The sequence below is a fragment of the Orycteropus afer genome, unplaced genomic scaffold (assembly GCF_000298275.1).
Source record: "Orycteropus afer afer isolate SDZICR_OR568_19922 unplaced genomic scaffold, OryAfe1.0 scaffold00073, whole genome shotgun sequence".
Classification (NCBI taxonomy): Eukaryota; Metazoa; Chordata; class Mammalia; order Tubulidentata; family Orycteropodidae; genus Orycteropus; species Orycteropus afer.
Window position 1 is genome coordinate 730243 of NW_006921660.1, and position 11449 is coordinate 741691.

Genomic DNA, 11449 nt, shown 5'->3' on the forward strand with positions numbered 1-11449 from the left:
TTTTCTTTGTTGAAGAGCGTCTGTGCAGTCCTTGTGCCTAGTCCGCCATCTTGCCGGAACCTCCATCCATTTTTTGAAACATCTTATTCCATCAATTTCTGGAACACTGTATTTTGCCAATGCCTCAGTGCAGCTTGAATTTCTTTTTTCAGTATTATCAATTCTTGATCACATACTACCTCCTGAAATGGCTGAATGCTGACCAATTCTTTTTGGAACAGTGACTGTATTCCTTCCATCTTCTTTTCACACTTCCTGCATCGTTCAATATTTTACCTGTTGAATCCTTCAATATTGCAACTCAAAGCTTCAATTTTTCCTTCAGTTCTTTTGGCTTGAGAAATACCAAGGTGTTCTTCCCCTTTCATTTACTAACTCCAGTTTGCACATTTCATTATAAGACTTTACTCTGTCTTCCTGAGCCACCCTTTGAAATTGTTTAGTTCCTTTACTATTTCTTTATTTGCTTTAGCTATTGTATGTTTAGGAGCTCTGGTGGCGTAGTGTTTAAGGCATTTGACTGCTAACCAGAAGGCTGGCAGTTCAAATCCACTATCCACTCCTCAGAAGGAAGGTTGGGCAATCTATTTCTGTAGAGATGCTGCCTCGGAAACTGAAGGAGGGGTTGCTGTGGATCAGATTCGACTCAATGACAGCGAGGTGTTTTTTTTTTTTTTTTTTTTTTTTAATTTATTCTATGTTTAAGATGTTTCAGAGTTCATTGGACAGTCATTTGATCTTTTCTTTGTAATGACCTTTGTGCTTTCTTCATATATGATGTCCTTCATATCATCCCACAACTTATTTGGTCTTTGGTCATTTGTGTTCAATGTGTCAAATCTCTTCTTAGATTGTCTATAAATGCAGGTGGGATATACTCAAGGCTATAATTTGGCCCTTACAGACTTGTTTTAATTTTCTTCAGCTTCAACTTAACTTGCATATGAAAAATTTATGGTCTGTCCCACAGTCAGGTCCTAGCCTTGTTCTGACCGATGATACATGAGTTTCTCTAACATCTCTTTCCAAAAATGTAGTCAATTTGATTCCTGTACATTCCATCTGGTGAGGTCCATGTGTATAATCACCCATTTATGTTGATACAAAAAGGTATTTGCAATGAATAAGTACCTGGTCTCTATCATGCGATCTCCAGCATCATTTCTATCACCAAGGCCAAATTTTCCAACTACTGATCCTCATTTTGAGCTTTTGCATTCCGATTATCAGTAAGTATTGATTGCATGCTTGGTCAATTTCAGACTGCATGGGTTGGTAAAAATCTTCAATTTCTTTTATTTGGCTTTAGTAGTTTGTTCTGAAATTTTAATAATAGTAGTATTAACTGATCTTCTTTGTATATGTATGGATATTATCCTATCACAGCATTGTACTTCAATATAGATCTTGAAATGTTCTTTTTGACGATGAATGTGATGCTATTCTTCTTCAATTTGGAATTCCCAGCATAGTAGACCATATGACTGTCCAATTCAAAATGGCCATATCAGTCCATTTCAACTCACTAAAGCCTAGGATATCAATCCTTTTATGTTCCATTTCATTTTTTACAACCTCCAATTTTCCTAGATTCATACTTTGTACAGTCCACATTCGAATGTTTAATGAATGTTTGCAGCTGTTTCTTCTCATTTTGAGTCATGCCATATCAGTAAATGAAGATCTTGAAAGCTTTACTCCATCCATGTAATTTAAGGTGGACTATATTTTGTGGAGGCAGCTCTTCCCCAGTCATATTTTGAATGCCTTGCCAACTTGAAGGCCTCATCTTTGGGGGCACTATATCAATGTTCCACTGCTATTGATAAGGTTTTCATTGGTCAATTTTTTCAGGAGAGTGCCCCATCCTTCTTCCTAGTCTGTCTTAGGCTGGAAGCTCTGCTGAAACCTGTCCACCATGGGTGACCCTGCTGGTATTTGAAATACCAGTGGCATAGTTTCCAGCATCACAGCAACATGCAAACCGCCACAGTTCAACAAACTAACAGCCGAGTGGTGGATATTTGGGGTGGAAATGCAAATTCTCAACAGGGGGTGAATCAGAATGTACTAGTTTGAAGTCCTGGATCATTATCTATTTTGGATGATAATCTCCAAGTTCTAAAGAAAAATGATAACCATTATACTTTTAAAAAACAAAAAACCAAACCAAACCCACTGCCATCGAGTCAATTTGGACTCATAGTGACCCCCATTGGGTTTCCAAGGCTGTAAATCTTAATGGAAGTAGATTGCCTTATCTTCGTCCTGCAGGGTGGCTAGTGGGTTTGAACCACTGACCTTTGGTTAGCACCCAAATGCCTTACCCACTACATCATACCCACTGCCATCGAGTTGATTCTGACTCTAAGCAACCCCCACTGGGTTTCCAAAGCAGTAAATCTTTATGGAAGTAGATTGCCTCATCTTCCTTCTGCAGAGCAGCTGGTGGGTTTGATATGCCAACTTTCTGGTTAGCAGGCAAAGTACCCTAGGCACTGCATCATCAGAGTTCTTTCCACTACACCATGGGAGACTTTAAAAGCTCTTTTATATATTTCTTAAAATAGCACAGGCATATTTATTTAATATTTTATACTGTTGTTACAACTGTTACCAGGATAGAAAAAAGGCTGGCTAGCAAAGTATGCTTGATTTAATCTTTTTAGAGTAACTGTAGTCAAAGAAGAAACAATGGGAATGGGAATGAAGAGAAGACTCAGACATTTACCCTAAATATAGCCCTGGCTTCTCTGTGTTTATGCCCAGACTTGCCCAGCTATGATACCTAATGGCCTGTGCCCAAGAGCACTGGACTAAAAGGAGCATTCTTCATGCTCACGGGCTTCTAGGGAGAAAAGAGGTCAGCTTTGGCATGGTTTTCCTTAGCCCAGCTCTCTCAGCTTCTTTATTTTGCCTGTCAGTCACTGATCAATTCTTCTTCCCCAACTCTGACTTTTCCCTCTGCCCTGAAACTTGGATTCATCAGCATTTTGTGTTTTCTGCCATCTGTGTTCTAGTTCTAGTATTTAGTGATGCTTTCTTAATTCCTGTTTGGCCTTTTAGAATGTACTTATACTATTTCTCCCACTGATAAGGTTTTCTTAGTAAGGTATATTACTAAAATCCATTTATAGTGATATTATTGGACAAGGTTTACTTTCTATATTAATAACACCTTGAGAAACTAAACAAAAATTGACTAACTTTTCCCCCCACTTTAGTCACTTTGCTTGAACAAAAACAACTCACATTTAAATTTTCCATTTAAATCTACTGTAAGAGATAACCCATCGAGTCGATTCTGACTCATAGCAACCCTCTTTGGGTTTCCGTGACAGTTAATCTTTACAGAAGCAGATTGCCCAGTCTTCCTTCTGTGGAGTGGCTGGTAGGTTTGAACCACCAACCTTCTGGTTAACAGTCAAAATGCCTTAGGCACTATGCCACGAGAGCCCCTTAAGAAAAAACACAGTGATACATTATTCTTTTCCAGTTCCTCCTTTCCATCTGCCTATACAATCTCCCATCTAACTAACACAACTCTGCCAGACTAATCATACTTAAAACTATTTTCATAACTTTTCATTTGTGCCCTGTTTATGATTCTTTGTATCATTAAATTCACACTGTAGTTTACCTCATGGAGTCTAAACTCACCTCCATACTCTGGTCCTAAGTAATTTACCCATTTTATTTCTCATTGATCATCTTTCTCGTCAAAAGAATAATGACCACTCCCTGGTTCCTTGCCCACTCTAAGCATCCTCTTGCACATGTTTCTCTCACCTGGAAGGCCCCATGGTGCCTTACCTAATCTTCTCTTTTAGGTATTTTAAGGCCCAGATCAAGGTGTGTAAGTTCTGTTACCTCAATAAAGAGAAATCACTGGACTCAGCCAGACGATATTGCCTCCACTCAGCCGTTTTGCTGTAATTAAGATTTTGCTACACTAAGTAAATTAGTATAATTTACAATAAAACAGAAATCTGCTACTGATGCAGTATTTGAAGCATCTTGTTAAGAAAGTTTAGCACAGGAAGGGGTTTGGGCAGTGACATCACTAGGGAGAGTATAGAGGGGTGGGATGGGGGTTGACAGTGGTGCAGAACGAATTGGGTGGCACTGTCACAGGGGGTGACACCAAAATGACTAGCTAAAAAATTTTTGCGCAGTGTTTCAGCAGAAATTTATTATTTTTAATAAAAATATCCCTGTAAGTAGTTACAGAAATAAGACACTTTTTGAATCCCCAGCTTCCTTGTATCAATAAGCCTATAAGGCTAAAACTCTATGCTAATTCACTTTTTGAACCTTTTAATGTGCTCTGGTTAGAGCCGTCATTCTTTCCCAATTACAATTAATACTTCAACTCATATAGGTTTGTCTGCATGTGCTACAAGCACACAGTTGTCTTTGTTGCTGCTGTTTTTACAGTTAATGATTTTGTCAAATTTTCTGGTGTTTTAACTACAATATTGTGGTAAGTAGTATATAAGTGATATAAGTATAGAACCTATATCAAAAACTTCTTGAGAATGAAGAAGGAAAGAGATAAATCAAAAGGGGCTTCTGCTCAATTAAATAATTAAATGTAGAAAGATTTTATAAAGCAATTTTGTTATTAGTATTCATATAATCTATGAACTATTACATTTAAGCAATTTACAATCATATTTATTACATACTATTCTAAGATTAAAATTGATAATAATCATTACTAAGGATTCTGTACAGTTTGGTACAAGTGGAGGGGGAGATATGATGACACCATGTTACCGCACTGAGGAATACCAATCCTAATGACACTACTGGGTTTGGGCATCACAAATCGGGTTGGGAAGACTTGTTCCACTACATTAGTCACCTCCTTGAGAATTACTGTCATGCTGAACCACTGCTGGAAGTGGATCCTATCATTCAGTTTTGCTGCAGCAGAAAAAGGATTGCAAAGCACTGGTTGTCTGTTTGAGAGCAAGAGAGAAAAAAAAAAACAGCTGCAGTTGATTTGACTCAGACTCATGGTGACCCTAAGGCATTTGTTTTTTTCCTGACACCCGAGTTTACTCCACTGACTCTGAACCTAGATCAATACAGCAAAAGCAAACTACTTCTTTAAGGCCCCTTGGAGAATGGAATTTCTACCTTAAAGGGTTATTAAAAGAATACAATAAGAAAATGTATAACGAAAATATGTGTGTGGAGTAAGCACTCAAAAATGCTAGCCATAATGTAACTACGCATGTTTATGTACAGGATATTGTTGTTGTTATTGTTGTTATGTGCCGTCGGGTCGGACCCGACTCATAGTGACCCCTCCTTGGGTTTCCAAGGCAGTATCACTACAGAAATAGACTGCCCAACCTTCCTTCTGAGGAGGGGAACAGAATATAGTCCTGGACTTATACTCTAATAGACAAAAATAATGGGGCAGGATAGTTCTTAACAGGTCCCCGATTTGGCACCAGAATGTCATGAACCTCTTGAAATTGCATGCAGAATTCCGTGCTCATGTGTGTTGGTATATTCATACATGCATCAGGTATGAAATGAGTTCGTGACCCAAAATAAGCAGGAACCAGTAGGACAGCTAAGGTTTTTGATTTGGGAAAAACTAATTGAATGATGAGAAGCTCTGGTAGCACAGGGCCTAAAGCACTTGACTGTTAACCAGAAGGTTGGCGGTTCAAACCCACCAGCCACTCCTCGGAGGGAAGGTTGGGCAATCCTACTTCTGTAGGGATACTGCCTCGGAAACCCAAGGAGAGGTCGCTATGAGTTGGGGTCGACTGGACTGCACATAACAACAACAACAACAATTGAATAATGATAAGATAATGAAAGGCATCAGAGGGGAAGATCATCAGAGGGTTAGTAGAGATTACCAGTCCGAGGGACAGCCTGCTCTCCTTCATCCGGGAAGTCAGACTGGGCGTCAGGCAAGGCGTCGTCAACCTTCTCTATACCCTTTGGGTCCAGCGCGGACAGCAGGTCTCCCTCAGGTTACCTACAGAAACCCGCGCTTTGGGCGGAAGCCCGCCAATCCTCCTCGGAGGCGGGCGCCCTACACTGTGGCCGGATCTTGGGGGCGTGGCCAAGTCGGGGCGTGGTCAGCGCGAGGCGGGAAGGGGATTACACTCCGCCTACGGGGTAGGGACGTAAAGGGGCGGTGCTTTGGAGGGCGGTCCTGTTCGCCAGCTCTTCTCCCCCGCCTGAGGGCCACAGAAATCGAACCGGGAACAGAGCAGAGGGGATTGCTGCCGGTGGTGTGGAAGCGTAGAGGTGAGTGCTGCCCTCGCCACTTTACGCCGGGCGCCGTCAGTTCTGGCCCAGCACCTGCTCCAGGAATCTGCTGGGTCTGCAGCTGCTTCGGCGAGACCGAGGAGACGGGCAGGGTCGGGGCGGTGGATCCTTTGTCTTGCCACGACAACTGGTGCAGAGCAAACACTGAAGATCGGGAAGGCTGGTCTGAGGCTGGGGAGCAGAAAGCTAGTCCAGGGGCGCCGAGGCAGGGAGCAGGAGGCAGGGCCGAGGGGGCAGAAGCCGCGAAGGGGAGACCGGTCCGGGGGCGCAGAGAGCAGGCCGGAGGGTAGGAAGCCGGCCCGAGGATGCGGGGGAAGTTGATCGCGGCCGAGACCGCAGGATCTGGGAGGGAAAGAGCGGAGGATCGACTCCGGGAAATGGTGCCCTGAGGGTGCGCGGCGGTCGAAGTGCAGAGCTGGAGGTGCTAGTCTTCGGGATTGGTTCTGTTCAGACTTGGGGTTGGTCTCTTCTATCCTATGTGTCTAGTTAGCTTTGCCAGAGAGCTAATTTCAAGCGTTAAACTTCAATTCCATTTCAGACGTGCAGATTTCCTAGAATCCTTCATGTTCGTTCGTCCCTGTGACAATGTAAGCATGACCAAAGTCACTTAATATCTGCTTTGAGATCCCCTCAGGTCCTGTTGAGTAAGAGTTCCTTTCTCATATGAGTTACCTGTATTTCAATGGATCCAGTGGATCTACTCGCAAGCCTCACTCCCAAAGCGCTGCCTTTTCCCCATTCTCAGTAATCGTCAAGTAATCATCACTAAGTCTGGAAACCACACGTTATTCGTTTCACCTCTCGCCCATCCTGCCCATTTCCCAATCAGCCATAAAGCCACGGGGACCTTCTAAATGTCTGGCACATCCCTCCACTTCACTCCGATTTTAGCCACCCTAGCCTCAGCTGCGGGAAGAGCTCTAGCGGTGTAGTGGTTAAGGCATTTGGCTGCTAACCAAAAAAGTCAGTGGTTTGAACCCACCAGCTGCTCCTTGGAAGATAAATGGGGCAGTCTGCTTCCATAAGGATTTACAGCCTTGGACTTGCTATGACTTCATGGCAAGGAGTTTGAGTCTCAGCTACAGCAGTCTCCTCATGGATCTTCCAGGTAGCTGTGTCTTTGCCCTTAGGATAAATCCAATCTCTGTAAAATGGTCACATAGACACCCTACAGGACAGAGTAGAACTGCCTCATAGGGTTTCCAAGACTGTAAATCTTTATGAAAGCAGACTGGCCCTCAAGTGGCTGGTTGGTTAGCCGAGCACTTCAACCACTGCACCATCAGGCCAAACTCATTTTGGTTCCTGTGTTCACTCCCTTACCTTGTTTACCATTGCACTGTTTCATGTCCTGCCCTGCCTGGAACACTCTTGCATTCTGTCCCTACCCCATTCATTTTTGCTTGAAGAACACATACCTATCTTTCTATTCACATTAAACACTTAAAGATTAGGTCTTCCTGCTATATGTTCCTGTTGCCCTTGATTTTCCTAAGAGGGAAATGTTATATCCTTTGCGATATATTGTTTACTGTTTTCCATACTAGATTGTAAGCAAATTCCATGAGGGCAGGGACTTATATGTCCATATTGTCCTTCCCCATATCCAAGGCTTGCCACAAGTGAATGTCTCGGTGAATGCCCATCATTTGTGTTTTTATTACAGTGCTTTAAAATAATTATGCCTTATCTGGAAAAATAATCTGTTTCAGGATTATATAGGAAATTATAATGAAAAGATAGGGATTAGAAAGGAATAGTATAGGTGAACAATATGAATATGCAAGATAGCAGTACAAAGTGTTCAGCAAGGTCATTTGTTGTTGTTGTTATGTGCCATCGAGTGGGACCCGACTCAGCAACCCCTCCTTGGGTCTCCAAGGCTGTATCACTACGGAAGTAGATTGACCTAACACACAGTGACCCCACTTTGGATTTCCCACAGGACCCCTCTTTGGATTTCCGAGGCATTATCACTACAGAGGTAGATTGCCCCACCTTTCTTACGAGGAGTGGCTGGTGAGTTTGAACCGCCAGCCTTCTGGTTAGCAGTCAAGTGCCTTAGGCACTATGCTACCAGAGCTCCCTAGCAAGGTGATTAGACCACTCTTTATCAGAATGTGCTCAGCTAGTTTGAATGTGCTGGTGGTGACATGAAATGTAAAGAATGAAATGTAAAACTTAAATCTTCCTTGTCACAGCCTGATACTGAACTTTTGTTTTGCTTTACTCTTTTGCAAAAGGCTTTTGAAAGTGAGAATGTGTTTTAATGAATGAATTACTGTTCAAAGTAAAAGACATGAAACATTGTACCCAATTAAATCAGATTTTCTTTTTACCAGAGACTGATGTCTTATCTGATATAAACAATTACAATGCTTTTATACAGTCATGTGTTTAATATCCATGATACATTCTGTGAAATAGAATTTGTGATTTGGATGTTGTGCGAACACCGTATTATATATAGGCAGTCTCTGGATTATGAACAAATTCCATTCCTAAATCTCTCTTTTAAGTTGAATTTGTTGTTGGAATATGTAAGTTGGAATAAATAGGTAGGGCTTGTATCTGCATAAAAAACATTTAAGAAATACTTCTAGATACTCTAAAATATCTTTAGCATAATAGTATAGTAATGATCTTTGATGCTAGTAGCAGAGTAGCACCCATTTGTTATTACAAACCATTGTAACTTGAATTTTTAATGTAATAGGCTTTAAGGAATTGGGACCATGGTTGGAGAGATGATAGCCGCACATGACTATATTCTGCTTACAAACCTAAGTTAACTATGTTTTGCTTTCAAATCTATTTTAAAGCAATCTTTACTTTTATGAATGGCATTTACATTGATTCTGGTGCCTAGAATTAGACAGTTACTTTAAGCTCTGCCTCAGGGATGGGAAACAGTGGTCTTTGAGCCTAAAAAAGGTGTGGAGAGGTTTTAAGTTAAGAATGATTTTGTACACATTTAACAAATAACATATTGGAGGAGAACACATACTGTGTTGTCCTACTACTTGAGGTCAAGTTCCCAGGGTAACATTTACTAGCTCATCCATAAATTATGCATGTTGTTGTTGTTGTTGTTGTTATGTGCCATCTAGTTGGCCCCAACTCATAGCGACCCCTCCTTGGGTTTCCGAGGCAGTATCGTTACAGAAGTAGATTGCCCCATCTTCCTTCCGAGGAGTGGCTGGTGGGTTTGAACTGCCAGCCTTCTGGTTAGCAGTCAAGTGCCTTAGGCACTACGCTACCAGAGCTCCCAAAATAGGCATAATAAACATATTTCACAAGATGGTTGTAAGTATCAAATGAGATGTGTCTGTGACAATGCCTTGTAAATGTAAAGCTCTATATAATATTAGTTATTTCTTTGAATATTTTGTTTTTGCCTTCAGATATTGATTATTGTTGTTATGTGCCGTCGAGTCGGACGGACTCATAGCGACCTCTCCTTGGGTTTCCGAGGCAGTATCATTAAGGGAGTAGATTGCCAACCTTTCTTCCGAGGAGTGGCTGGTGGGTTTGAACCACTAGCCTTCTGGTTAGCAGCCAAATAAATGCATTAGGCACTATGCTACCAGAGCTCCTCAGATACTGATTATAAACCCCAAAACCAAACCCACTGCCATCAAGTCAATTCCAACTCATAGAGATCCCACTTGGGTTTCCAAGGCTATAAATCTTTACAGAAGTAGATTGCCTCATCTTCCTCCTGTGAAGCAGCTGGTGGGTTTGAATGGCCAGCCTTGTGGTTAGCAGCCAAATGCCTTACTGCTAGGCCATCAGAGCTCCATAAATATTGATTATAGAGCTTCTGAATTAGGGTAGAGTTAGATGAAGTTGAGGAGCCCTGGTGGCCCAGTAGTTAAGTTTTTGGCTACTAAGGGAATGATCAGCAGTTTAAACCCACCAGCTGTTCCATGGGAGAAAATTGTAGTAGTCTGTGTCCATAAAGGTTACAGCTTTGCAGACCCTTTGGGGCAGCTCTACTCTATTCTACAGATTTGCTATGACTTGGAATCATCTCAGTGGCAATGGGTAAGATGAAGTTAAGGAGCCCTAGTAGTGCAATGGTTAAGCAGTTGGCTGCTAACCAAAAGGTCAGCAGTTCGAAGCCACCAGCTGCTCTGTGGGAGAAAAGACCTGACAGGTATGCTTCTGTAAAGATAACACCTGTTATTGTCGAGTCAATTCCAACTCATGTAAAACAGAGTAGAATTGCCCCATAGCGTTTACAGGGCTGTAATCTTTAAGGAAGGAGACTGCCACATCTTTCTCCCACTGAGTGAGTAGTAGGTTTGAACTACTGAACTTTCTGTTAGCAGCTGAGAGCTCAACCATTGTACCACTAAGACTCCTTAGAACAATCTGTAAAGATTACAGCCTAGGAAACGCTATAAGACAGTTCTACTCTGCCATATATGGTTGCTATGAGTTGGACCCAAGGGCACACATCAATAACAAGATGAACTTACATGATGTACTATCTGGAATCTGCATTGTTGAGCCACCGTGGAATACTCTGTGAACATTGATATAAGCTCTGAATGAGGATAGGGACTTTGTTTCATCCATTACTTTATATACTCTAAGTGTGTACAGTGCTCTACATACAATAAGTGTTAGGTGAGTTATTACAGCATGAATGTTAAGTGAACAAATACTATTAACTCTGACTTTTGGCAGTTTCAAATCTTCTGCAGTCAGCAGGATTTTATTAATCAGTTAGTTATAAACCTGAATCTGATTCTACAGAGCACTGGTTCTCAATGGGCGATGGAGAGAGCATTATAGGCCATCTGTAACTTTTACAAAAGCCATCCAAGATCCTTCATTCTACATTTCTTTCATATAAAATGCTTAGGGCTGCAAAGACTTTTCTGTTTTCTTCTTGAATATAACAAGTATGATGTTTTTTGTTTCTTGGCTTTTGCAGCATAAATTCAGGGTTTTGGAATACTGGTGAGTGCTCCAGCCTGTCTTCCTGGTCCTGTGGCCTAAACTAGAGAAAAGAAAGAAACAGTTTTATTGTTATTTATTTATTTATTTTTGTGGTTTGGGTGAAAATTTACAGAGCAAATTCACTTTCTATACAGCAGTTCACATACACTTTGTCTCATGACATTGACCACAATTT

General features: G+C 41.5%; 1 protein-coding gene across 1 annotated transcript in view; it reads right to left on the reverse strand.

Moving 5' to 3' along the window:
- PRIMPOL (primase and DNA directed polymerase) overlaps positions 1-11449 on the reverse strand; it is an 80667-nt gene that overhangs the window by 67739 nt on the left and 1479 nt on the right. The window contains exons 2-3 of the mRNA XM_007940888.1: positions 6148-6645; positions 4780-4929 (exon numbers count right to left, since the gene is read on the reverse strand). Coding sequence (XP_007939079.1) covers positions 4780-4929; positions 6148-6645 — 648 coding nt within the window. The remainder of the gene's footprint in view (positions 1-4779; positions 4930-6147; positions 6646-11449) is intronic.